Source organism: Nerophis ophidion, linkage group LG17, assembly GCF_033978795.1.
Source record: "Nerophis ophidion isolate RoL-2023_Sa linkage group LG17, RoL_Noph_v1.0, whole genome shotgun sequence".
Classification (NCBI taxonomy): Eukaryota; Metazoa; Chordata; class Actinopteri; order Syngnathiformes; family Syngnathidae; genus Nerophis; species Nerophis ophidion.
In genome coordinates this window covers 26,165,455-26,192,210 of record NC_084627.1, presented here as the reverse complement: position 1 = coordinate 26,192,210, position 26,756 = coordinate 26,165,455, and the positions used below count along the sequence as shown (strand labels likewise).

The window sequence follows — 26,756 nt, the reverse complement described above, 5'->3', positions numbered from 1 at the left end:
AGACGTGTACTTAGAACAATTTTTAGACGGATGTTTAGGATGATCAAAAGGTCACGGTACAATTTTATTTGATATTATTGTGGCGTATGTCAAAAAGAAAAGACCTCAAAAGGATAGTGTGTAAAATGAAGTGGCTTGAATGTTTAGGATAAAAACACCCACTGTAATTGAACACAAACATAATGTTTGAATGTTCCAATCATATTTATAAGACAAGTATTTTAAAGTGCAAAGAATAGTGCAGAAACATCCAGCATTGCAAGCAAATACAAACTATTTTTGAGTGTCTTTAAGTGCCAATGTAAACATCCAGTGTAACAAGTGTAAGTAAAACAATAGTTTAGTGTCTTTCAACCTTTACTTTCTGAGAAACAGTGTCCTCTGCAGTGGACATTTTACATATCAGTTTGGAAAATGGAGTTTCTCAGAAAAGTTAACTCGAAATTAAATTTTTATTAATTAAAATACCTCACAAATTGATATTTAGCCTCGCTTTTTTTAGATATAATTTCCCTTGGGCAAGTCTGTTTTGGCTTTGAACGCTTGAGATGAACGTGGCTCCGCCAGAGAGGTTATGTTTTCGGCACAGTTGGTTTGTCTGTTAAGAGTTACAGTCCTTGTGTCATGGTCTAGTCTGAAAGGGACGCGTAACAAAAAAAAAAAGACGGACGCTTGTTGAATAGTTCATTTAAAAAAGGCATGTTGGTACAAATTATAGTGTCGCTAATACAGTGAGTCACATTTAGCTGGGCTACCAATAAAAGAAAGAATTGGAGATGTATAAAAATTTCAGAACAACCAATGCAAAAGCGCCAGAAAAAAACTACACTCACAAAGTTTTTGTTTGATACCGTCACACATCACGACATTATTGGGAAGATTTTGAAACAGCAATATAGCAGTATCTACAACATCTATACATCCCTACAAATGATACTATTTACATTCGCTGTGAAGAGTGGGGGAGGGGCACAATATGTTTTCTTCTTCCTATGGGGGCGTAACAGAAAATATTTGAGAAGCACTGAATTACACAACGATAGGTATACCTTAAATTATTTTTATATGTATTATTGAGAAGTTTAATTATTGTTTACTTATGTATTTAATAATTACTTACTTACTCATTGTATAATAATTTAGTCATTTATTTTTTCCAAACAAATGGGTTAAAACTGCTGTGATACAAAAAATGGTAGGATTAAATAGGCTCAACTTTTTCCTACTCCTTTCCATACATGCTGTAATGAAATAACTGGAAATATGTGATGTATTATTATATTGTAATTATACGCATGTTCAAAAGAAACTGACACCAACCAACCAAGATTGGTTGAAAAACATGGCTGCAATCAAGCACAACATCTTCAAGGATGTAGCAGCTAAATCATTGTGTCGCAGGATTATACTTTTTTACATACAGGTTGCAAAGCATTTTGAGCCCAACACGTAATGGGTGTTACAAATACATTCATGTAAAAAACATCTTACCATATTGTACCAAGCTGATACAATTAGTTTCTCCTCATTGTCCCTCTGGCCTTTTGTCTTGTCCATCTCTTTCTGTTGGGAAGAAAACCACAACCGTTGACAAAAAATAAACTAATCTGTAGTACAGGTATTTTAAAAACAGTTTAATATGTGAGTCCAGTCTTTTCTTTTTGAATGACCTCCAAGGAATGTAACATCCGCTCTTTCTCCTGCAGTTGGTTCTTCAAGACCTGAACTTCTGGACCAGATCCCTGGTTCTGCTTAGGATCCAAGGTGCGAATCACCTGAGGAGCAAATGAAGTCCTGAGTCACACATGCTTCCTGGTATCTGCTCATAGCCAACATGTAAAAATACTCCTACACTCTTGGCTTTCTCCAAGTATTTTTTATATCTCTCCTCCATCTGTTTCATCTCGTCATCTTTCTTTTTCAAGGCGTCTTCCAGCTCATCCACTCGTTGAGCTACCAGAGCAGGACAAATATTTAACATTTGAGTAATATTCATAAACATCCACTTCAAACTCACAGCTTGCAGTGTATTTGGGTTCCATCTCATCGATATAGGTGTTCTTCTTCAGTAACTCATTGTTCAACTGCCGTACTTTCTCCCTGGAAAGGAAAGCACACATCTTCTACTATCAACAAGTAAGATAGGTTAGTTTTAAATAAATTCACAAATAAGAATATAAATAACACAATTTGTAAAGCTTCACATCTTTATGTGGCTTAATTATTTGCATATGAGCAAAGTACAGTACGAAGTATGAGACTACGTACAAATACAATCATAGAAATGATTAATTAGATAAAATATTTTCTTTAAAAAAGGAAATGAAATAAATTTACACATGTAAACTTATGATGTGAATGACTCACATAAGTGCTTCACACTTATATTGCAAATTATATTTTGTATAACCCAAAGTATTTTACACAGCAGCAAGCTCGTTGCTCTGTGGAGTTTGATACGGTTTGCTGATATGATATCAGCAGGAAAAAAAATATGGTAAAATGGGTTATACTTGTATAGCGCTTTTCTACCTTCAAGGTACGCTTTGACAATATTTCCACATTCACCCATTCACACACACATTCACACACTGATGGCGGGAGCTGCCCTAACCACCACCCATCAGGAGCAAGGGTGAAGTGTCTCGCTCAAGGACACAACGGATGTGACGAGGTTGGTAGAAGGTGGGGCTTAAACCAGGAACCCTCAGGTTGCTGGCACGGCCACTCTCCCAACTACGCCACGCCATCCCCAGGAAAAAACAAAACCGATATGATCCAATATAAAAAATTTTGGCCAATATCCGTCGATCAATATTATCGGACATCCTTATTTTTGTGATGAACTAAGATTGATATGGTGATCTTGTCCAACTGCTTTGTCTAAATACAAAATTTTCTATAATGTACAAACCTCGTTTCCATATGAATTGGGAAATTGTGTTGAATGTAAATATAAACGGAATACAATGATTTGCAAATCCTTTTAAAACCCATATTCAGTTGAATATGCTACAAAGACAAGATATTTGATGTTCAAACTCATAAACTTTATTTTTTTTTGCAAATAATAATTAACTTAGAATTTCATGGCTGCAACATGTGTCAAAGTAGTTAGGAAAGGGCATGTTTACTTACTCATTGTATAATAATTTACTCATTTATTTTTTCCAAACAAATGGGTTAAAACTGCTGTGATACAAAAAATAGTAGGATTAAATAGGCTCAACTTTTTCCTACTCCTTTCCATACATGCTGTAATGAAATAACTGGAAATATGTGATGTATTATTATATTGTAATTATACGCATGTTCAAAAGAACATCGCCTTTTCTTTTAAAAACACTCAAACGTTTGGGAACTGAGGAAACTAATTGTTGAAGCTTTGAAAGTGGAATTTTTTTCCCATTCTTGTTTCATGTAGAGCTTCAGTCGTTCAACAGTCCGGGGTCTCCGCTGTCGTATTTTACGCTTCACAATGCGCCACACATTTTTGATGGGAGACAGGTCTGGACTGCAGGCGGGCCAGGAAAGTACCCGCACTTTTTTTTTATGAAGCCGCGCTGTTGTAACATGTGCTGAATGTGGCTTGGCATTGTCTTGGTTAAATAAGCAGGGGCGTCCATTAAAAAGACGGCGCTTAGATGGCAGCATACATTGTTCCAAAACCTGTATGTACCTTTCAGCATTAATGGTGTCTTCACAGATGTGTAAGTTACCAATGCCTTGGGCACAAATGCACCCCCATACCATTACAGATGCTGGCTTTTGAACTTTGCGTCGATAACAGTCTGGATGGTTCACTTCTCCTTTGGTCCGGATGACACCATGTCTAATATTTCCAAAAACAATTTGAAATGTGGACTCGTCAGACCACAGAACACTTTTCCACTTTACATCAGTCCATCTTAGATGATCTCGGGCCCAAAGAAGCCGGCGGCGTTTCTGGATGTTGTTGATAAATGGCTTTAGCTTTGCATAGTAGAGCTTTAACTTGCACTTACAGATGTAGCGATCAACTGTATTTAGTGACAGTGGTTTTCTGAAGTGTTCCTGAGCCCATGTGGTGATATCCTTTAGAGATTGATGTCGGTTTTGGATACAGTGCCGTCTGAGGGATCAAAGGTCATGGTCATTCAATGTTGGTTTCCGGCCAGGCCGCTTACGTGAAGGGATTTCTCCAGATTTTCTGAACCTTTTGATGATATTTTGGACTGTAGATGTTGAAATCCCTACATTTCTTGCAATTGCACTTTGAGAAACGTTGTTCTTAAACTGTTTGATTATTTGCTCACGCAGTTGTGGACAAAGGGGTGTACCTCGCCCCACCCTTTCTTGTGAAAGACTGAGCATTTTTTGGGAAGCTGTTTTTATACCCAATCATGGCACCCACCTGTTCCCAATTAGCCTGCACACTTGTGGGATGTTCCAAATAAGGGTTTGATGAGCATTCCTCAACTTTACCAGTATTTATTGCCACCTTTCCCAACTTATTTGTCATGTGTTGCTGGCATCAAATTCTAAAGTTAATGATTATTTGCAAAAAAAAAAAATGTTAATCAGTTTGAACATCAAATATGTTGTCTTTGTAGCATATTCAACTAAATATAGGTTGAAAATGATTTGCAAATCTTTGTATTCCGTTTATATTTACATCTAACACAATTTCCCAACTCATATGGAAACGGGGTTTGTATATCTACAGGTCTGATTACTTACATGTGCTCCTCGTACTTCTTCTTCAAACTGGAGGACTGAAACATAAAAGAGAAATCTTTCTATGACTGTTGTCATTCATCCTGGTAATTGTAATTTCAGGACATTCAATCGATCGCAGCTGGACTCTTTGGTTTGTCTTAGATAACGTTTCGCCTCTCATCCGAGTAGGCTTCATAGACTTATATTGTTTTTTTTTTTTTTAAACTGTTTGTGTGTGATTTTCCACTTCGGCTGATACGGAAAAGTTGTTTTAATTTTGTGTTGGTAAAGTAACGGGGCAATATTGAAGAAAGGATAAGCAAAGTGGAATCGTATGTTTTAAAATAGATAGTAGTCAGGTAGTGGTGAGGCCTGCCATTATGCAGAACAGCAGTACACAAGAACACAGCCTTTAGGTTACAAAGGTCTGGTAAAAGGATAATAGTTGAGTGAGACAAAGCACAAAAATTTGAAACTGCAAAACTAATATATTTTATATTATATATTATTTTATAGAATATTTGCTATCCTCAAGAGAATGTCCTTGTTAGGGATGGGTACCTTTCACATTTGAATTGATACGGTACAAATTCTTGGTACCTGGGAATCTATTAATAGCATAACAACATCATACCAATTTTTGGTACGTCCGTGTGTTTTAATGTGTTATGAATGTTTTGTTTTTTATTGAAACAGAAATGTATGCGCTAAAGAAATGTGTCCAATGATCAAAATTCGGTAAAAATTGAACATATTATATAATTATGAACGGGTCTGTTACCATACATGCATACACACATACATATATATATATATATATATATATATATATATATATATATACACATACATACATAAATATATATATACACACATATATATATATACACATACATATATATATATATATATATATACATATATATACATACATACATACGTATATACATATACATATTTATACATATACTGTGTACACGCACACATGCATGTATATATACATACATATATACATACAAATATATACATAAATATTTATACATATACATATTTACGTATATATACATACACGTGACATATATACAGTATATTCATATACATACAAATATACAGATATATATGTATACATATATATATACACACATACATATATATGCATAAATGTACATATATATATATAAATACATACATATATACATTAATATATGTGTACATATATATCTACACAGGCTTCACGGTGGCAGAGGGGTTAGTGCGTCTGCCTCACAATACGAAGTTCCTGCAGTCCTGGGTTCAAATCCAGGCTCGGGATCTTTCTGTGTGGAGTTTGCATGTTCTCCCCGTGAATGCGTGGGTTCCCTCCGGGTACTCCGGCTTCCTCCCACTTCCAAAGACATGCACCTGGGGATAGGTTGATTGGCAACACTAAATTGACCCTAGTGTGTGAATGTGAGTGTGAATGTTGTCTGTCTATCTGTGTTGGCCCTGCGATGAGGTGGCGACTTGTCCAGGGTGTACCCCGCCTCCCGCCCGATTGTAGCTGAGATAGGCGCCAGCGCCCCCCGCGACCCCAAAAGGGAATAAGCGGTAGAAAATGGATGGATGGATATATCTACACATATATATACATACATACATACATACATATATACATTAATATATGTGTACACATATATCTACACATACATATATACATATACACATACATATATACATAGACACAAAAATATATATATATATATATTTATTATTTATACATATATATACATATATATATATATATATATATATATATATATATATATATATATATATATATATATATATATATATATATATATATCCATCCATCCATTTTCGACCGCTTGTTCCCTTTTGGGGTCGCGGGAGGCACTGGCGCCTATCTCAGCTACAATCGGGCGGAAGGCGGGGTACACCCTGGACAAGTCGCCACCTCATCGCAGGGCCAACACAATATATATATATATATATATATATATATACACACACACACATACACATATATACAGTATATTCATATACATATATACATATTTATACACATATATATGTATACAAATCCCGTTTCCATTTGAGTTGGGAAATTGTGTTAGATGTAAATATAAACGGAATACGATGATTTGCAAATCCTTTTCAACTCATACTCAAATCAATGCACTACAAAGATAAAATATTTGATGTTCAAACTCATAAACTTAGTTGTTTTGTTTGCAAATAACAATTAACTTAGAATTTCATGGCTGCAATACGTGCCAAAGTAGTTGGGAAAGGGCATGTTCACTACTGTGTTACATCATCTTTTCTTTTAACAACACTCATTAAACGTTTGGGAACTGAGGAAACTAATTGTTGAAGCTTTGAAAGTGAAATTATTTCCCATTCTTGTTTCATGTAGCATATTCAACTGAATATGGGTTGGAAATGATTTGCAAATCATTGTATTCCGTTTATATTTACCCCTAACACAATTTCCCAACTCATATGGAAACGGGGTTTATATATATATATATATATATATATATATATAAACATACATATACTCGCAGTGTGTATATAAACGTTGATGGAGGGTTTTGAAGTAACTATAGAGGGCTTTGAATGCTACAACGGTGACTCGCAATAGCTGCATCTTAAAAATGTTTTTTTATCATATTTAAAATCTTTATTAATAATTTTGCAATCAAACTCCAGATATGACTGGCAGAAATGTGTACAGTTATAAAATATTCATCCATCCATCTGTCCATGTTCCACCGCTGGTCCCTCTCGGGGTCGCAAGCCTGATCCAGCTGCACTCGAGCGGAAGGCAGGCTACACCCTGGACAAGTCACCGATAGAAGGGCAGCCATACACACCCACATTCACACTCTAAGGCCAATTTAGTGTTGCCAATCAGCCGAATAACCAAGTGCATGTCTTTGGAGGTGGGAAGAAGCCAGAGTCCCCGTAGAGAACCCACACAGTTACGGGGAGAACATGCAAAAATTATTACGTACATCATCTGCTTTAGAGCCTTGTTCTTGAAGCGTCTTCTGTAGTTCCTCTATTTGGCTCTGCTCCTCCATCAAGCGCTGATTGGTTAACCTACAAAGCCACATTGGACAACATAGTTGTAACACGGCAGAGAGCTAACAGCCTGACAGTGTCAAATAAAAGGCTAAAACATTACTAATTTAAACTAATAGTGAAAGTATTGCTGGAGAAGGAAACATTTATTCCCAATATTGGCAAAAGGGACAAACAGTCAAAAATGGAAGGCTTGAATTTAAATAAAACTACTGAGAAAAATTTAATGCATAGATCCGTGACATGTTTTTAAGCCCTTTGCTGACCTGTTTTCTGTCTCCAGTTCACTTTTCCTTCGATTGGCATCCTCCAACAGACTCTGCAGCAATGCAATCTTTTCGTTATCCGATCCTTCCTGGGCCAGTTTTAGCATTTTGTTCTCGTGCTGAAGACGAATTAAATGCTCCCTGTGTAAATAGGCATCAGAGACGTAATTACACAAAGAACTAGGCTCTTTTTACCTGGCAGCTGTAAGCCCTTCTTTTTTACCACTTCATTTTCTGCCATAATAACTGCCAATATGTTTGATGGGATTAAAAGTGAAAGAAACAATTGTTACCACTTTTGTGGGGGAAATCAAGCAACACATTTTAGGGTATGGAATGCTTCCAGCACCAAAAAACAGCCCCTTTGGAAAGCAACGCACGGGCTGGTGTAACTCACATGTTGCGATTACATAAATCAGTTAAGAAGCAGATATTTTTAGGCCCGACCTATAAATCCTAAACGGCAAAATGAACATAAACCAGCAGATGGCACTAGAAAATCTCAACTGACCTTATCTCAGGCGTTGTTATCTCAGCTGCCAGCGAATCAGTGCTGCTTAGTGCAGGGAGCAGACCTTGGCACATTGAAAAAGAATTGTCATGTACAATTATCCACCTCTAGCTCATGTATTGGCTGTTTGTTTTTAAATACTGTACCTGATGTAAGCTGTCCCGCCTGAGCTTGGACACAATGCAGCTCCTCGATGGTCTCCTTCAAAGAGTCTCTCTCCGTTCGCATTCGCTACACAGATTCACATGAACATTGTCATCACCGGTTAACATTACATACTGGAAAAACTCACAATTTCACCAAGTATATAATTCAAATTTTTTGTCAAAATATCTAAATCAATTTAATCCAATTCATAATCATTCTAAAATATTTTTTCAGCAAGACAAAATAACTTGTTTTCAGGCAATAGATCTTCTGAGGGAAAAAAAACTAATTTTGAGCATTAAAAGTTTGTTATAAGACATACAACTTGACAATACTAGTGAGTATAGCTTAACATTGCTAATTTCTACATCACTTCAGTTTTTAAAGCCTAAATATAAAGTCGTATTTCAAGAAATCTTACCAAGACAATTTTGAATTGTATCTTTAATATATGTTTTTGCTCATCACAAGCAAAAACAACATGTATAAATAGTTTTCTTTTACTGTTTTCAAGAGGGGCATTTTTTTCCCCAGGGTATTTTTCCGAACTCGATGGCAAATGCAGAATTTTAAGTATTTTTAATCACTGCAGCTGTACATACATCTTTTTCTTTTTGTAGAGCCTCTACTTTCTCTTTGACTCGTTTGTACTCAAACTCGTTCTTATCTGCCTTTTTCGATTCTTCGGAAAGTCTGTTCTGAAGTTCAACCACCTGCACACAGTGTGAAGAAAGATGGTTTATAATATTCATGTACATAGCGTGTAACACATGTAAGAGGCAACATTAGTCGACCTGTCTCTTATAGGTCTCCAGCTGTCCCTTAGTAGCATTAGCTTTTCTTATCTCTTCTTCCAAACTAATGTTGGTCTCCATTAATACTGTGTTTTTCTCCTCCAAGAGCTTAGTCTGGAAACAAATGGACACAAAATGTTATTGTCACGCACAAGATAATTGATGTTGTCCAAGAACAACACAAATAAATGTTTGGGTGGATCAGCATTTTTTTTAAGCATGTACCTGTCTTCTGAGAAGTCCCATGTCCTCCAATTTCTTCTTGTAGTGATCTACTGTGCCCTCAAGCTTTGACACTTTGTCGGATGAATGCCTGGTTAAATAAAATAATAACAATAATTTAGTATAAATTGGGTGTTTACTACAAGACAGAGATTTTTAGCTCATATTTCTGGTATATATTAAATGCAATTTTAAATGCAATTAACCTCAAACACACACATACTAAAATTGTGATTTTCCACCAATATAATTATACTTCAGTGACAATCCAGTGGAAAATGATGTTCCATGTCCAAGTCCTTAATCCACTTTTTGTTTTCATTATATGAAATAATAGAAAATATACCCAAAAATGACATAAGGCATCATTGGATGATATTCTCACTAACAATAAATATTTACCCAGCGTCTCGCCCGAATCTAGTGGGATAGGCTTCAGCTTACCTGTGACCCTAAAAACAACAATCATGGATTCTATTTATATGGCGCTTTTCTAGACACTCAAAGCGCTTTACAGCTTGTAATGAAGACATAAAAAAATGAATTTGTATTTGACTCAATCATATTTCTCTTGCCAGTATCTTCATAAAAAAATATACAGTTTTATATGTGGGTCAATACTGTCCAGCTGGTCCTCTTTTTTATGATACTTTGTTATTTTTAACATACAGCAAAACATTTTGTTTTGATCCATAAACATGACTCTCTGGCGAACTAGCAAAAATGCAAAGCTAAAAGATTGTTTGAAAGCCTCAAAAGCAAATTACAGTGCATTCAAAAAGTATTCACAACGCTTCACTTTTTATGAATTTTATTATGTTACAGACTTATTCCCTCTTCTCTGAACTGCGACCTTATTGTGGTAGAGGAGTTTGAGTACCCAATGATCCTACGAACTATATTGTCTGGGGGCATCCCTGCACTTTTGTAGTCTCTCCCAAGACAAAGAGGTCCTAAGTGAGGGACCAGACTAACATTTAATCGGCAGGCCAAAGTGGCCGAAATCAGATTTTTTTTTAGATCTGATTTTTTCCAGGTGACTATTTACTTTTATCAGACTCAAGTGAAAACACGCACAGGCCCCAATGTGGCCTCAACGTCACTTGCATACGCACTTTAAAGTGAAAATAAAGTAAGTTGACCGTGAGTAAGTCGTGACTACTACAAAATAAAATAAAAGTCGCAAAGCCTTAAAAATAAGTGCTTTTTTACGTGAAAGTAATACAATGCATGAATGGATGTTTATAATGTAATATATATTGGAGGGGTGTCATCAACACACACACCAGCATGGATCCACGGGAGCTTTTTTTTTCCAACTCACATGTAAGCAAATTCCGGTCTTTCAAAAATCGCTTTTTTCTTCGGTCTAAAATATATATTCATATATTACACAGAGCCTTTTATTTGTGCACTATTGACAAGTGATGTACCGAAAATTGGGTCGCCTTAAATAGAAACCGAAAACGGGTGTTGCGATGAAATATCCTTTTCCACTGGCGTCTGCGTATTTCCGCCGCACACAAGTGACATAGCTCGCCCAAAGCTGACACCAAAAAAAAAAAAAAATCACAATTATGTCACATACAGGTCGCATTGCGTTTAGACTGAAGTTACATTTGAAAAGATCAGATTCCAATAGGATTCAAGACTAACTATTGATGGGGGCTGAATCTGATGTGAAAAGATCAGATGTGAAGCACTTTGGAGCCTTTAGACTGGTGAAAAAAAAAAGATATCTGTCACTTGAGGGCAAAAAAAAAATCAGATTTGGTGTGCAGTGTAAACAAGGCCTATGACAAAAAACAAAAAAGGAATCCAGCTTTCTCTCGCCCGGACACGGGTCAAAGGGCACCCCCCTTTGGAGAGCAGTAAGGGCTCTGGAACCAGTCTTCTCGAGACGGGCTGGATTCTCTTCCACACTGGCATTGCAAGCAGTCAGAGGCAATGGGCGTGGGTGGCAGTACTTGTTGCCTTACAGCTCAGAGCCTGTACGGCGCAGTTCAACCCAGGAGACGAGAAGGTAGCTTCCCTCTGCTTCTGGGTGAGGGAACAGGTTCTGAGTACCTGCCCTTTTTGGATTCACTAGAGCAAGTACTGGAAAGTGCTCCCCCAGGTGACTCCCTTGTTCTGGCGGGAGCCTTTAACGATTACATTGGCAATGACAGTGAAACCTGGAAAGACGTGATAAGGAGAAACGACTGCCCGGATCTAAACCCGAGTGGTGTTTTGTTATTGTACTAATGTGTTTATCACACTTTATCCATAACGATCTATATGTGAAGTGAATTATATTTATATTAAATATTTACAAATACAAATATTAAATAAATTAAAATATTTTTTAAAACAGACAAGTGAGGAAAGAAAACATATTTGAAAATATAATTTCCATCATTGGCTGACATCTGTCGACTGGTTGTATGTGTATGAAAAGAAAGATATTGATCTTGACACTTCATTAACTATGTGATGTTCTCTCAACAGAGGAGACATTACCTTCTTCAAAGACTTTTAGATAAAATTCAATTGGCATTTTCCACAACTACACTAAATTTGGACTTTTTAGAATTTGTTTGTCAACCGGAGCATTATCATCTTAATACATATTGACGATGACCCGCACTGCTATACTTCTGATTGGCCCTGAGCTTTTTTCGCCTGACCAATCAGAAAGGAGGGGCCGTCCAAGCATACCCGCCCCCAAAGTGCCAAAACGAAGACGGCGCGTGCGCACATAGGCACCGCGCACACGCAAAAAGGCGCCACACGAGCACAAAGGTGCCACAAGCGCGCAAAAGGGGGTGGCGCGCTCGCACGAAGTGGAGAATCAGCGCGCGATAACAGTTTTTATGCCCTTGGATTTTTGGCACTAATGTGACGCCATAGATAAGGTTTGGTGGCTGCAGGATTAAGTCTCTGGTTTTTGCTGACGTTGTCCTGCTGGCTTGATCTGGCAAATTATTATTAACTTATAATTTTTCTCTGGTACGGTTCCCCTAGCATTCAAAAACCTAACCTAACATCGATCCTGACCTCATGGTGAACTACCAGCCGGTATCCCACCTTTCCTTTATCTCCAAAATCCTCTAAAAAATTAGTACACAGCAGCTAAATGAACACTTAGCGTCCAACAATCTCTGTAAACCCTTCTCTGTAAACCCTTCCAGTTCGGTTTCAGGGCAAATAACTCTACTGAGACAGCCCTCACAAAAATGACTAATTATCTCTTGCTAAATATGGATACTGATCGTCATCCATGTTGCAGCTACTTGATCTTAGCACTGTTTTCGATATCGTCGAGCATAACATTCTATTAGAACGTATCAAAACACCTATTGGTATAATAGACTTTGCCTTTTCTTGGTTTAACTCCTATCTTACTCAAACGATGTAGTGCGTCTCCCAAAATAATGTGAAACTCGGAGTATGTTAAGGTAAGGTGTGGAGTTCCCCATGGTTCAGTTCTTGCCCCTGCACTCTGCAGCATCTACATGCTGCCACTAGGTGACATCATATGCAAATACGGTGTTAGCTTTCACTGTTATGCTGATGACACCCAACTCTACATGCCCCTAAAGTTGACCAACACGCCAGATTGTAGTCACCTGGAGGCGTGTCTAAATGAAATCAAACAATAGATGTCAAGCAACTTTTTGCATCTTAACGCAAAAAAAATGGATATGCTGATTATCGGCCCTGTTAGACACCGGTACTTATTTATTAATACCACCTTAACATTTGGCAAAAAAAGAATTACACAAAGCCACTCAGTAAAGAAGCTCGGTATTATCTTCGACACAACTCTCTCATTTGAATCACACATTAAAAGTGTTACTAAAACAGCCTTCATTCATCACCGTAATATCGCAAAAATGTGTCCTATTTTGTCCACCACCAACGTTGAGATCATTATTCATGCGTTCGTTACATCTCGTCTCGATTACTGTAATGTATTATCTTTGGGTCTCCATTTAAAGATTACAGTTGGTACAAAATGCAGCTGCTAGACTTCCGACAATAACAAGAAGGTTTGATTATATTACGCCTGTACTGCAATTCCTGCAGCTGAAAACCATCCCCACTGCATGATGATGCCACCATGTTTCACTGTAAGGATGGTACTGGCTTGGTGATTTTTTGAAGAAATGGTTTCCATCTTGCCACTTTACCATACAGGCCTGATAGGTTGATTGCTGCAGAGAGTTTGTAATCCTGAAAAATTCTCGTCTCTCCACAGAGGAATGCTGTAGCTCTGACAGATTGACTATCGGGTATTTGGTCATCATCCTGACTAAAGCCCTTCTCCCCTGATCGCTTAGTTTAAACAGCCGACCAGCTCTAGAAAGAGTCCTGATGGTTCAAACGTCTCCCATTTACGGATGATTGGAGGCCACTGTGATCATTGGGACCTACAAGACAGCAAATATTTTTCTGTACCCATTCCCAGATTTGTGCCTCGAGACAATCATGTCTCGGAAGTCTACAGACAATTCCTTTGACTTCATTATTAGTTTGTGCTCTGCCATGCACTGTTAAGTGTGGGACATGTATAGAGACGTGTGAGTCTTTCCAAATCATGTCAGATCAACTGAATTTACTACAAGTGGACTCAAATTAATTTGTAGGAACATCTCAAGTATGAGCAGTTGAAACAGGATGTACCTGAGCTCACATTTTTGGGATGCACTGTACTTTTTTAATGAATTTTTGTATCTAATGATTTTACTCCAGTATTTTCTATGTACTTTGTGTCCAGTGTGAGTGACACGTGATAATTTAGATATAAATTCGACCGACAGAACGCTGTAGTAACGGAACTAATTTAGTATTTCTCATAACGTACTGAGCTTGAACTTGTCGTCACACTTTCTCTGCACATACTTGAGTTAATAAACTCATTGAGCATGAAGGTGGTTTGAAAGATTTGAGGCAAATTACAATAAATTAAAATTATAAGACTTGTGTGGGTCTTAAGCTTTGAACATTTCACTGCAGTTAGAATCAGGAGCTTTACGGACTCTATTTGAAGTGTCATTTACCTGAGGACATCAATTTCATCCTTTAGAGACTGGGCTTCATCCGCCAAAGATGTGAGCTCCTCAATTTGTGACTTGACATCCAACAGTTCTTTTTCGAGCTCCTCGCAACGTATTCGGTAGTCGTCTTTTGCAGCTTCCAACCTAGAAAGAAGTCATCATAATGATAACTTTGCAAATCGGCACATCGGCTCACAATGACAACATAAGAACCACAGTCATTCTTTGTAGAAATTCCACACCTGAAGCTTTCTTCTTGTAGCTGCTCCAGTTGTGTCTGCAGCTGGAGGTGTCTGCGGCCAGCCGGGCTATTTATGTCCTCGATGGAGTCTGACTGGTTGAGTCTCTCCATCAAAACCTGGTTTTCAGCTAGCAAACTGCTTTTCTCCTCTTGCAGGGCTGCAACCTGTGGTTCAGTGGTAATATGACAATGAAATAGCTTTAGATAATTAAAATTGTGACAACACAGCATTCAGTCCATTTTGTCATCAGCAATCAGTGCAATTTAACTTCTAAGATTAAGGAAAAAACACTGCAAATCGTCAACAGGGCAAACCAACAGAGGGCTACAAACTTTATGGGCTTATGTCTTCTGTGTGACAGGCAGGGTATCAAACTCAACACCAAACAAAGCAAAAGCTGCATCCTGGTTTTAGTTCTTTACGAATTGTGCACCAGATTACTAAATACAGATTGTGTTTTATTTAAGGCTATATCCACACAAACACAGGTATCTGTGAGTCAATAATGGAGTTCAAAGTGCTGTTTTCTATTTAAAGTGCTGCAAGCATTATATCACAACTTCCTGCACTGACGATGTAAGCTATGTCCCATATAATACACACAAGCGCGTGAAAAGGGTAACATTACATTACCAAAGCCATTGTTTGAAAAAGTGTAGGATTTTACCCACCAGTACAACAGCAATACAGTGTGCCTTTCACCACTTTGCGTGTCACTCAAAACTGTAAATAGGTATTTTTTTTAATATATAAAAGTGTTAGAACATATAGTAGATATAACCAGCAGTATACCGCATGATGCAATGAAGCCTTTACCGCGGCACACTATAGTGGACCAATTACAGAACACTGTGTCCTCTGTCTTGGCAGCTGATTGGTTCTTCTTTGCTTAAGCTCCATGTCCCACAGATCTGTTATGCTGTGTTTTGTGCGCTGTTCGTTTTCTGCTAATGCTGGAATTATTTAAAGCTTTATGATGTCACTCAAACGTTTTGGTTCCTATAAGGCGTTTGGCACTGGACCTAAGCCCAAGAGGAAGCTGCTTACCATCAGAGAAAAGGTGAAGAATTTGCTGTAAAAAAGGGGTAAGATTAAAGAAGTTCAGCTTCTTCCTCCTTTCTTTCAGACATGTTTTAATAACAAACAGGAAATATGAGATGTACCATATTGTAAATGTATAAATTTTTTAAATAAATTAAAACCATAACCTCCTCATTGCTCTGCCAATATTTGGTAGCCTGGCTACTCGCTGTTATATAAGATCAATGAATATTTGGTTCCTACATAAAGAAGGAGGAAAATAATAAGGAAGATGAAAACAGTGTCTATTAAAAAGACAGTACCAATACCTTGAGAATTTAACTCTTGCGATAATCATGGGGATCATTGTATAGCAACCATAGCATTCATTTTAAAATGGAGTGACAGCCATGAACGGCAGTCACCTTTCTATTCAGTTTCATTTGTAATTGTTAAAAATTCATATTAGGGATGTCCAGATTCTACTTTTTCACTTCCGATACGATACATATATTGGAAATTAAGTGCTGGGTGATACTGATATTAATCCAATATAAAAAGGAATTATCGCACATGCTTAAATTATTTTCAAGTGTGGAATATTAGAAAATGTTTAATTTAGTGAAACTGGCCAAACAGAGAAGAATTGCAGGTACGAAAAACACTCACCTGAAGGCATACAATTACATAGCTTACCTATTTTGTAGCATGGAAAATGATTGATCAAGTAAAATTACTTAAGAGAACAATTGACAGATTCATGCGTTTGAAGTGGAATAATAATTTGTTTTTGGGCGACAACTAGTGGTCACAAAAATCTACTAATTTAAGGGTATGACAAAGTTAAATCACAAGGACATATTTGTTACTGGGTATTTTATAATACAGTCCTATATGTAAATGTTATGTAAATAAATGTATTTCATACTTGTTTATATTGACAACTGTGGCGTTTTAGACATTGTTCAAGTAATAACACTTATTACGGCTGTTTAGCATGTGTGCTACTCTGTGCTTAGCTGTTGTGTAGCTGCTAGTTCCGAGTAGCCTGTAGCCAATCATGTTTACCTTTTTTAAATGAATTCACTAAAGTGCAAGAAAAGACCAAGCTTGTGTGCTTTTTGGAGGACATTTAGATGTTAAATAAGCGGTAGAAAATGGATGGATGGATGGCTGACCTGTTAAATGGCTGACCTGCTTGGCACACGTAAACGCGCTTCCATCAAAGCTTATACTGGAGATTTCAAATGCAAGCCAATATCAATAGAATACTCTTTTTTTGCCACAATTGGTCCAATGCTAATTCATATTTTAAATCAGTTACCATTGGTTTTTTTATGTTTAACATTTTTTTGATCCTTTGAGAACTTCAAAAAAACTACCCTCACTGGCTACTGATCAATTTAAACTATTAGACCTTTAACCCATAACATTAACAATTTACACATTTAGTCAACTGCATGAGAAGCAGTGGCAAACAAAATTTTGCAAGCAAAATTCATAAATTTTACAAAAACAAAAAATACCTGTGTTCATGTGGAAATGCATGTACCCATTCATGGTTCAAATTTTAAACATATTCCTGGTTCCAAATACCAGGTTCTCTGCATATTATTTATGTAGGACTGCGTGACACATACTAAGGGAAAAAACAGGAGATTAGTCGTAGTGGGGGGGCTGACATCTGACACAAACCAATTGTGTCCAATGTACCCCAAGCTCACTAAGAGTAGACTTGTGCATACACGTGTACACATACATGTACAGTACATGTATAAAAGACGAGAGGAGTCATAAAATGCAAGCAAACTGAGAAAAAAAAATAAACTCCAAGACTTTTTTAGACACACCACACAGAATGGATGAAAGAAAAAGGCAGAAAGAAAGTTTAAATTTACCCTCTCTTCTAGCTCATTAAACTCTAACCTCAGTCTATCACGCTCCTCTTGGACATGGATAGCCTTTAAAGCAAGGCACAAAGTATTGAAATAGTCAGGAAATTAAAGGAAACAACAGGAGATGAAATCATCTTTTCAGCCAATTTGTGGAGCTGGTGGAAAAAGCATGCACGTAAGTCAATTTTGATCATCTGGAGTGATGACACACACTGAACACATATTAGCATTTTTAGAAGAGGCTCCAGCACCCCCCACAACCCCGAAAGGGACAAGCAGTAGATAATGGATGGATGGATGGAAAAGATAAATTATTTACCATCAACTTTGTAATGCAAGTGTATCTATAATACAATTATAAAGAGTGGAGTTGGTATTAGAGCAAATAGTGCCATAAAACAAGAGTGAATAACAACTTTTAATGAAGAGTGGGTCTGGAAATGCAAACTTCTAACCTAACTAAACTGGAAAACAGCGTTTAATAAGGCAAGAATAAATTTACTCGAAACTGACCTGCATGTCAAGCTCACGACACCTTTGGGCGATCTCCTCCTTTGTGGCCAAAGCTTCGTTTAGCTCTTCAGCAGTCTTCTTCAGCTGAGATTAAAAAAAATAATAATTAAATTCCCCTTATTGCATACATACATATGTACACACACAAAAAAAATAATAATAAATAAAATTAATAATAAATATATATATATATATATATATATATATATATATATATATATATATATATATATATATATATATATATATATATATATATCATTAAGGGTGTGGGAAAAAAATCAATTCGAATACGTTGTGCGATTCAGAATCGATTCTCATTTTTTTTAAAAATCGATTTTTTTTTTTTAATAAATCCAACAAACCACTACACAGCAATTCCATAAAAATGCAATCCAATTCCATAACAAAACCTGACCCAGCAACACTCAGAACTGCAATAAACAGAGCAATTGAGAGGAGACACAAACACGACACAGAACAAACCAAAAGTAGTGAAACAAAAATGAATATTATCAACAACAGTATCAATATTAGTTTTAATTTCAGCATAGCAGTGATTAAAAATCCCTCATTGACATTATCATTAGACATTTATAAAAATAATAAAAAAGGAACAATAGCATCACAGTGGCTTACACTTGCATTGCATCTCAAAAGCTTGACAACACACCATGTCCAATATTTTCACAAAGATAAAATAAGTCATATTTTTGGTTCGTTTAATAGTAAAACAAATTTACATTATTCCAATCAGTTGATAAAACATTGTCCTTTACAATTATAAAAGTTTTTTTTTTTTTAAATCTACTACTCTGCTTGCATATCAGCAGACTGGGGTAGATCCTGCTGAAATCCAATGTATTGAATGAATACAGAACCGTTTTGAATCGGAAAAATATCGTTTTTGAATCAAGAATCGAATCGAATCGAAAAAAATCAATGCATTATCGAATCGTGACCCCAAGAATAGATATTGAATCGAATCGTGAGACACTAAAAGATTTGCAGCCCTAATATATATATATATATATATATATATATATATATACATATATATATATTTATATAATATATATATATACATAAATATATGTACATACACAATAACAAGCATGCATAAAATGTTCATAAACTCAACATTTTTGGTAAGAATAATAATTTTACATCCGTGCATGTTTTTATGTCATTTTCTCCCAGATATCTGTTGAAAAACAAACTATAATAATTCTAAATTTCAATTACCCATGGGTACTCCTGAGTTAAGATTAGGGCGGGACAATTAATTAAATTTTGGTTAACGATGAAAGGCCCCCGCGCAACATGCATGCAAATTCCTGAGTTTATGACGGTGAAACAGATTAGTAAATGAGTGAAAAAAAGAGTAGGTCTACAAGAAATTTGGGACCTCACCATGGATGCTATTTTTTTTTGCTAGTATGCCTAATCAATAATCACTAAACTCAACAAAAAAGTAAAGTCAATTGATTTCCGCTTTAATGTAACTGCGGACAGAGTCACATAATTGGCCAATAGAATGGAACCTTCTGTTAAACGCAGAATATTACAAAAATCGACATAAATGTAACAGATATGTTGTCATTGCGAGAAAGAAAAATTTTGGGGGGGGGGGAAATGTGTCCGGTAGCGCTTATTCATCCAAGACACACTCAGTCCCTGCCCTAAATTAAACAATGTTGGGACTGTCACTTGAAACATCGACTAAACTACGGAGCTAAAGCTAATAAGAACAATCCATACACCCACAACTAGGGATGTCACGGTATGACCAAATGGTTAATGTGACCAAATTTATCACAGTTATCATCACGGAATTTTTTAAATGTGCTCAACATTTTCAAAAAGTACTTCTACTGAAATCTTTTCACCAAGTTTTATTGAAATAAAACACAATCAACAAATTCAAAATGATTTCCTTTGAAGAAGTAACATCATTGTAGATAAGAACCCTGTACTTGTACCACAAGTAAAAATTAAAAGTGCACATGAAAACAACGCCAATATTATAAACAAAGTAATATGGCAGAAAAAAAAAATAACATAATTAAGTAAATGTGGAAATTGTACAAGATAGCGCCTTATGGACATACGAGATAAACAAATTAAAAACAAATGGAATTTGCAAGAATTTTGCAAGATGGCACCTGATGGCCATAGGACATACTGCACTTTTTGTTCATATAAATGAAAATAGTGTGTTCATATACAGTATGAGATGCAGTCTTACACTTAGGCTGCACGATAATGGCCAAATGAATAACTACCATAATTTTTTATCAATCTTGAAATCACAATTATTAATCAGGATTATTCATTATGTTTGGTAAAACAATGTTAGGTTGGGGTGTGAACTTAACGTCTAATAGGGCTATAAACATTATCCATATATTTAAAGGCAAATATTTGTCTTTATGTTTATCAATAGTATCAACATATCACTCTTTTCACATTAAATGATGCCTTTATCTCTATGTTTATATTTTAATAGAGAGAAGTATTTTTTTAAGGTATGCGCATGTACATGCTGTATTGGGACGGACCAATTAAGAGTTTGAGCATAAATATGTTGTATAGGAATTCACTATACACAATAAAACATTAACATAGTGATATGTCACATGAATGTTTTTTTTAAGTAACTTTGTGAAATGAACAAATCCACAACATGTAAAAACATGGTGTATAGTTTTTGATAGCAATATAAAACTCAAAACCAGTTTGGGTAATGAAGATTAAGTCTAATAAACAAGCTTCTTTCTTCTCCAACTGTGTGTTTCAGTGCAACAGTTTAGCCAAAAGAAATAAACATGAGTGATACTTTTCACATCGAATACCAAATCTTCACAGCCTGCGTTCAGTTCGATGAGATGACCATCCCAGTAAACAAAGGGGAAGACTTCATAAACAAGTTGTGGTAACATTCCCTACAAATTAGGGCTGGGCGATATGGCCTTTGTTTTAATATCTCGATATTTTTAGGCCATATCGCGATACACGATATATATCTCGGTATTTTGCCTTAGCCTTGAATTAACACTTGATACATTTAATCACAGCAGTATGATGATTCTATGTGTCTACATTAAAACAAATGGACGGATGGATGTTCATACTGCATTAATACATGCTCATTTTAAACTTTCATGCAGAGAAGGAAATCACAACTAAATCAATTGACCAAAACTGTCTTTAATAAAGTTATTAGCAGGTGGTTTTTCAAATGATGCTACATATTAGCAGTAATGCTACTTTTGTGTAGCAATGCTTGTGCCCCACACTTGACAGATTACGGTTGTCTATTCGACATCTTCCCGCTTGAAGCCGAACCACCGCCATCCGATGGACCCCCTGCTGTTTTTCTTAATAATTAATTCTTCCTTCCTTTGTCACCAGTTCCGCACCTTCTTTCTCCCGTATTACCACTCGCATGGCTTCGCTAGCATCACAGCTAACGTTACCCCGTCTGCTACCTCTATGCTCCGCGAGGGCGTACACGTATGTGACGTATGACGTGACAGTATGTGACGTGTGTAAGTTTGTGCGCTTGCTGTCTGTGAGAAGGAGACAGAAGAAGGAGTGGGAAGAGCCTGTAGTGTAATGCCCGCAGCTAAAAGCAACTGTGTGAGAACGTATACTCGAATATAACGATATAGTCATTTTCTATATCGCACAGAGACAAACCCGCGATATATCGCGTATATCGATATATCGCCCGACCCTACTAGAAATCATCGCCTGCTGCATGTTTCCTTACGTCATTAACTCTGTCACAGCAGGACGCTGTGTTGAGAAAATGAAACCAACCTCTCCTCCACGGTATACTTTTAAGCGTGGGACAAATACGTCCGTTTCCAATACTGTCCACTACTGTCGTCATCTAATAGCAGCAGTGCGCTCTTGAACGCACGCCGAGACACCACAGTAATGAAGTGAATGCAATCTGACCAGCACGCAGACATGACATCACACATGTTGTAGTGTTTACGCAAGTCCAATTCTAGTAGGTCTCAGTACCGGTGCAATTGTGTCAATTTTAAGGATTTTGTGCAATCCGTCATTTTCTGAACAGAAATATTGGTGCTTATAAAGGGAAAGTACTATGAGTCTCGCAGTTTGCGGGACATTTGTTACAATATCTGCTTCAAAGAGCTTGCGGACGAGAGCTGGTGGAACATTGACGTTAGTTCCTAAAATATATTATTTCCGCCTGTTTTTTTGCTCATTTGTCAACTATTTATTTTGCAAATGTCTATTTTGGCTAATAATTATGATTCTTAATTGCTTTTGATGACATTCTGGTCAGATGAATGCAACCGAGCATTCACACTGCAATCACATCACTTACATATCTGATGTATATCCACATACGAAAGAGGCCTGGGTCAGATTTAAAAAATTTGAACTGCATTGTTCACATTCAAATTTAAAAAATCGATACAGGTCACAAATGGGCAAAAAAAATCACAATTGATCTGCAGTGTGAACAAAGCCTGATAAAACAAAGTGCAGCTATATGAACACCGTCCTGGAGGTCTAACAAAAGTGTCAATACCTGTCTGTCCAGATCCACATAGGAGTCATTACCTCCAATCACTGGTGTTTCTTTACTCATCAGCTGTTGGGGGGGAAAAAGTGTAATTGTTTGACAAAACAGTATGATAACATAGAATAACATGATTCAGAAATTGGATACACATTTCACCCATATATACATTCAGATATTTCATATTTAAGTCTAAAGAATTATTATCAGGCTTGACAATGTACCTCCTGAATGGCTGTCATGACGACATGCTGGACTGACTCCTCCATCATCATGATGGTTTGGATGTATTCTACATGAATAAATAAACACTTGATCACGAGAGGATATATATTTCGTATTACATTATGTTTAGCATACAAATCTAATGTGCACCTTGTTTCTGTTCACAGTTGACCGCACAGCCCAGAATGAGCTGCAGCATCCTCCCAAGTTCTGCTGCATCTGAATGTTCCCCAATAAGGTTGATATCAGGAAGTGTGAAGTCATTTATGTGTTGGCCAAGAATCTTGTGGGACAGGGAATACACAGAAAAAACATACTATAACATCTAGGGCCATTGTGTTAAAGAAAAATAAAGGAACAAATTGTCTTACCTCCTGATTATAGTCTAGGATGCCTTTGAGGATCTTTTTTAGATTGCTGACCTATAACATATTTAAATAAATATAGATAGCTGCCTCATATATACAATACATACATGAAACAAAGTAGTGAAGTGAATCAAATTAATCCTTCACATAATTTCAATTATGAGCAAATATTTTTATTTCTGACTCTACTGGCTGTGTTTGCACTTGTCACGTTGGGTTTGGTGGGCTTCACGGTGGCAGAGGGGTTAGTGCGTCTGCCTCACAATACGAAGTTCCTGCAGTCCCGGGTTCAAATCCAGGCTCGGGATCTTTCTGTGTGGAGTTTGCATGTTCTCCCCGTGAATGCGTGGGTTCCCTCCGGGTATTCCGGCTTCCTCCCACTTCCAAAGACATGCACCTGGGGATAGGTTGATTGGCAACACTAAATTGGCCCTAGTGTGTGAATGTGAGTGTAAATGTTGTCTGTCTATCTGTGTTGGCCCTGCGATGAGGTGGCGACTTGTCCAGGGTGTACCCTGCCTTCCGCCCGATTGTAGCTGAGATAGGCGCCAGCGCCCCCCGCGACCCCGAAAGGCAATAAGCGGTAGAAAATGGATGGATGGATGGAAATACAGTTTGATCCAGTGTGGATTGTCTCATCCAAAGTAGGATTGCGGGATATAGACCATATATGATATTATACAAATTTGGCTGATGATAGAGCTTTTAATACTATTGTCATATTGTAATAATGCATGTTGATGACACATTCGAGCTGTGTCTAGCAAAATTGACAGCAGCATTCGAATGAAGGCATCCTAAAATGCAATGTAACATCCTTGCTGTGAGCTAGCTGCTAATACACCTCCTTCTAATCTGTTCACTAAGGTTTCCCTCCATGGTGGCAGATTTTTTTTTCCTTAAAAGCATTGTTATAACTGGAGAACAAGGAACAGCTAAACAAACATTCTACACTAAACATTTAAGGAGGATACAAAATAGCATAGCTAACTGCCAGGCTAGAGCTCTTAAATGTAAACAGACACAAATATCGACAGCAACAATACCAAGTGTAGTATCAGTTTATAGCCAATTCTACAGTGATTAGATTGATATGTACTATTAAAACAAAATATTTTTTGGTCATTTTTGTCATTTACACACTCAGGTATAAGAGCCAATAGTCGTTTCTCACTACTGACTTTGGTCTAAATTTTGTATGTAATAAAAAGGAATAAGGAAACATTCTGATGAATCACAATATTGTGTCATCGGATTTGCCGCCTGATGTTTTGGACAATCGGGTGAAGAGAGGGACGGAGCTTTCTACCGATCACCACCGGGTGGTGAGTTGGCTGCGATGGTGGGGGAGGATGCCGGACAGACCTGGCAGACCCAAACACATTGTGAGGGTCTGCTGGGAACGTCTGGCAGAGTCTCCTGTCAGAGAAACTTTAAATTCCCACCTCCGGAAGAACTTTGAACATGTCGCGAGGGAGGTGCTGGACATTGAGTCCGAGTGGACCATGTTCCGCACCTCTATTGTCGAGGCGGCTGATCGGAGCTGTGGCCGCAAGGTAGTTGGTGCCTGTCGGGGCGGCAATCCTAAAACCCCTTGGTGGACACCAGCGGTGAGGGATGCCGTCAAGCTGAAGGAGTCCTATCGGGTCCTTTTGGCTCATAGGACTCCGGAGGCAGTGGACAGGTACCGACAGGCCAAGCGGTGTGCAGCTTCAGCGGTCGCGGAGGCAAAAACTCGGACATGAGAAGAGTTCGGGGAAGCCATGGAAAACGACTTCCGGACGGCTTCGAAGCGATTCTGGACCACCGTCCGCCGCCTCAGGAAGGGGAAGCAGTGCACTATCAACACCGTGTATGGTGCGGATGGTGTTCTGCTGACCTCAACTGCGGATGTAGTAGATAGGTGGAAAGAATACTTCGAAGACCTCCTCAATCCCACCAACACGTCTTCCTATGAGGAAGTAGTGCCTGGGGAATCTGTGGTGGACTCTCCTATTTCTGGGGTTGAGGTTGCTGAGGTAGTTAAAAAGCTCCTCGGTGGCAAGGCCCCGGGGGTGGATGAGATCCGCCCGTAGTTCCTTAAGGCTCTGGATGCTGTGGGGCTGTCTTGGTTGACAAGACTCTGCAGCATCGCGTGGACATCAGGGGCGGTACCTCTGGATTGGCAGACCGGGGTGGTGGATCCTCTCTTTAAGAAGGGGGACCGGAGGGTGTGTTCCAACTATCGTGGGATCACACTCCTCAGTCTTCCCGGTAAGGTTTATTCAGGTGTACTGGAGAGGAGAGTACGCCGTATAGTCGAACCTCGGATTCAGGAGGAACAGTGTGGTTTTCGTCCTGGTCGTGGAACTGTGGACCAGCTCTATACTCTCGGCAGGGTTCTTGAGGGTGCATGGGAGTTTGCCCAACCAGTCTACATGTGCTTTGTCCCTCGGAAATCCTGTGGGGAGTGCTCAGAGAGTATGGGGTTTTGGAATGTCATATTGTGGCGGTCCGCTCCCTGTACGATCAGTGATAGAGCTTGGTCCGCATTGCCGGCAGTAAGTCGAACACATTTCCAGTGAGGGTTGGACTCCGCCAAGGCTGTCCTTTGTCACCGATTCTGTTCATAACTTTTATGGACAGAATTTCTAGGCGCAGTCAGGGCGTTGAGGGGTTCCGGTTTGGTGACCGCAGAATTAGGTCTCTGCTTTTTGCAGATGATGTGGTCCTGATGGCTTCATCTGACCGGGATCTTCAGCTCTCACTGGATCGGTTCGCAGCCGAGTGTGAAGCGACCGGAAGGAAAATCAGCACCTCCAAGTCCGAGTCTATGGTTCTCGCCCGGAAAAGGGTGGAATGCCATCTCCGGGTTGGGGAGGAGACCCTGCCCCAAGTGGAGGAGTTCAAGTACCTAGGAGTCTTGTTCACGAGTGAGGGAAGAGTGGATCGTGAGATCGACAGGCGGATCGGTGCGGCGTCTTCAGTAATGCGGACGTTGTACCGATCTGTTGTGGTGAAGAAGGAGCTGAGTCGGAAGGCAAAGCTCTCAATTTACCGGTCGATCTACGTTCCCATCCTCACCTATGGTAATGAGCTTTGGGTCATGACCGAAAGGATAAGATCACGGGTACAAGCGGCCGAAATGAGTTTCCTCCGCCGTGTGGCGGGGCTCTCCCTTAGAGA

General features: G+C 38.1%; 1 protein-coding gene across 4 annotated transcripts in view; it reads right to left on the bottom strand.

The window, feature by feature from the left end:
• The window catches only part of hook3 (hook microtubule-tethering protein 3), a 58,931-nt gene that overhangs the window by 7,037 nt on the left and 25,138 nt on the right, over window positions 1–26,756 (bottom strand). For 2 of the 4 annotated variants that reach the window (XM_061876693.1, XM_061876692.1), the window contains exons 4-23: window positions 23,595–23,645; window positions 23,374–23,506; window positions 23,223–23,290; window positions 23,008–23,070; window positions 18,435–18,518; window positions 17,925–17,987; window positions 15,007–15,170; window positions 14,768–14,908; window positions 9,729–9,816; window positions 9,504–9,617; window positions 9,312–9,422; window positions 8,709–8,793; window positions 8,563–8,626; window positions 8,052–8,192; window positions 7,716–7,803; window positions 4,720–4,754; window positions 2,018–2,100; window positions 1,853–1,953; window positions 1,671–1,775; window positions 1,492–1,563 (exon numbers count right to left, since the gene is read on the bottom strand). In XM_061876693.1, the coding sequence (XP_061732677.1) occupies window positions 1,492–1,563; window positions 1,671–1,775; window positions 1,853–1,953; window positions 2,018–2,100; window positions 4,720–4,754; window positions 7,716–7,803; window positions 8,052–8,192; window positions 8,563–8,626; window positions 8,709–8,793; window positions 9,312–9,422; window positions 9,504–9,617; window positions 9,729–9,816; window positions 14,768–14,908; window positions 15,007–15,170; window positions 17,925–17,987; window positions 18,435–18,518; window positions 23,008–23,070; window positions 23,223–23,290; window positions 23,374–23,506; window positions 23,595–23,645 (1,854 nt within the window). The remainder of the gene's footprint in view (window positions 1–1,491; window positions 1,564–1,670; window positions 1,776–1,852; window positions 1,954–2,017; window positions 2,101–4,719; window positions 4,755–7,715; window positions 7,804–8,051; window positions 8,193–8,562; window positions 8,627–8,708; window positions 8,794–9,311; window positions 9,423–9,503; window positions 9,618–9,728; window positions 9,817–14,767; window positions 14,909–15,006; window positions 15,171–17,924; window positions 17,988–18,434; window positions 18,519–23,007; window positions 23,071–23,222; window positions 23,291–23,373; window positions 23,507–23,594; window positions 23,646–26,756) is intronic. The other 2 variants (XM_061876695.1, XM_061876696.1) reach the window with 1 other exon arrangement.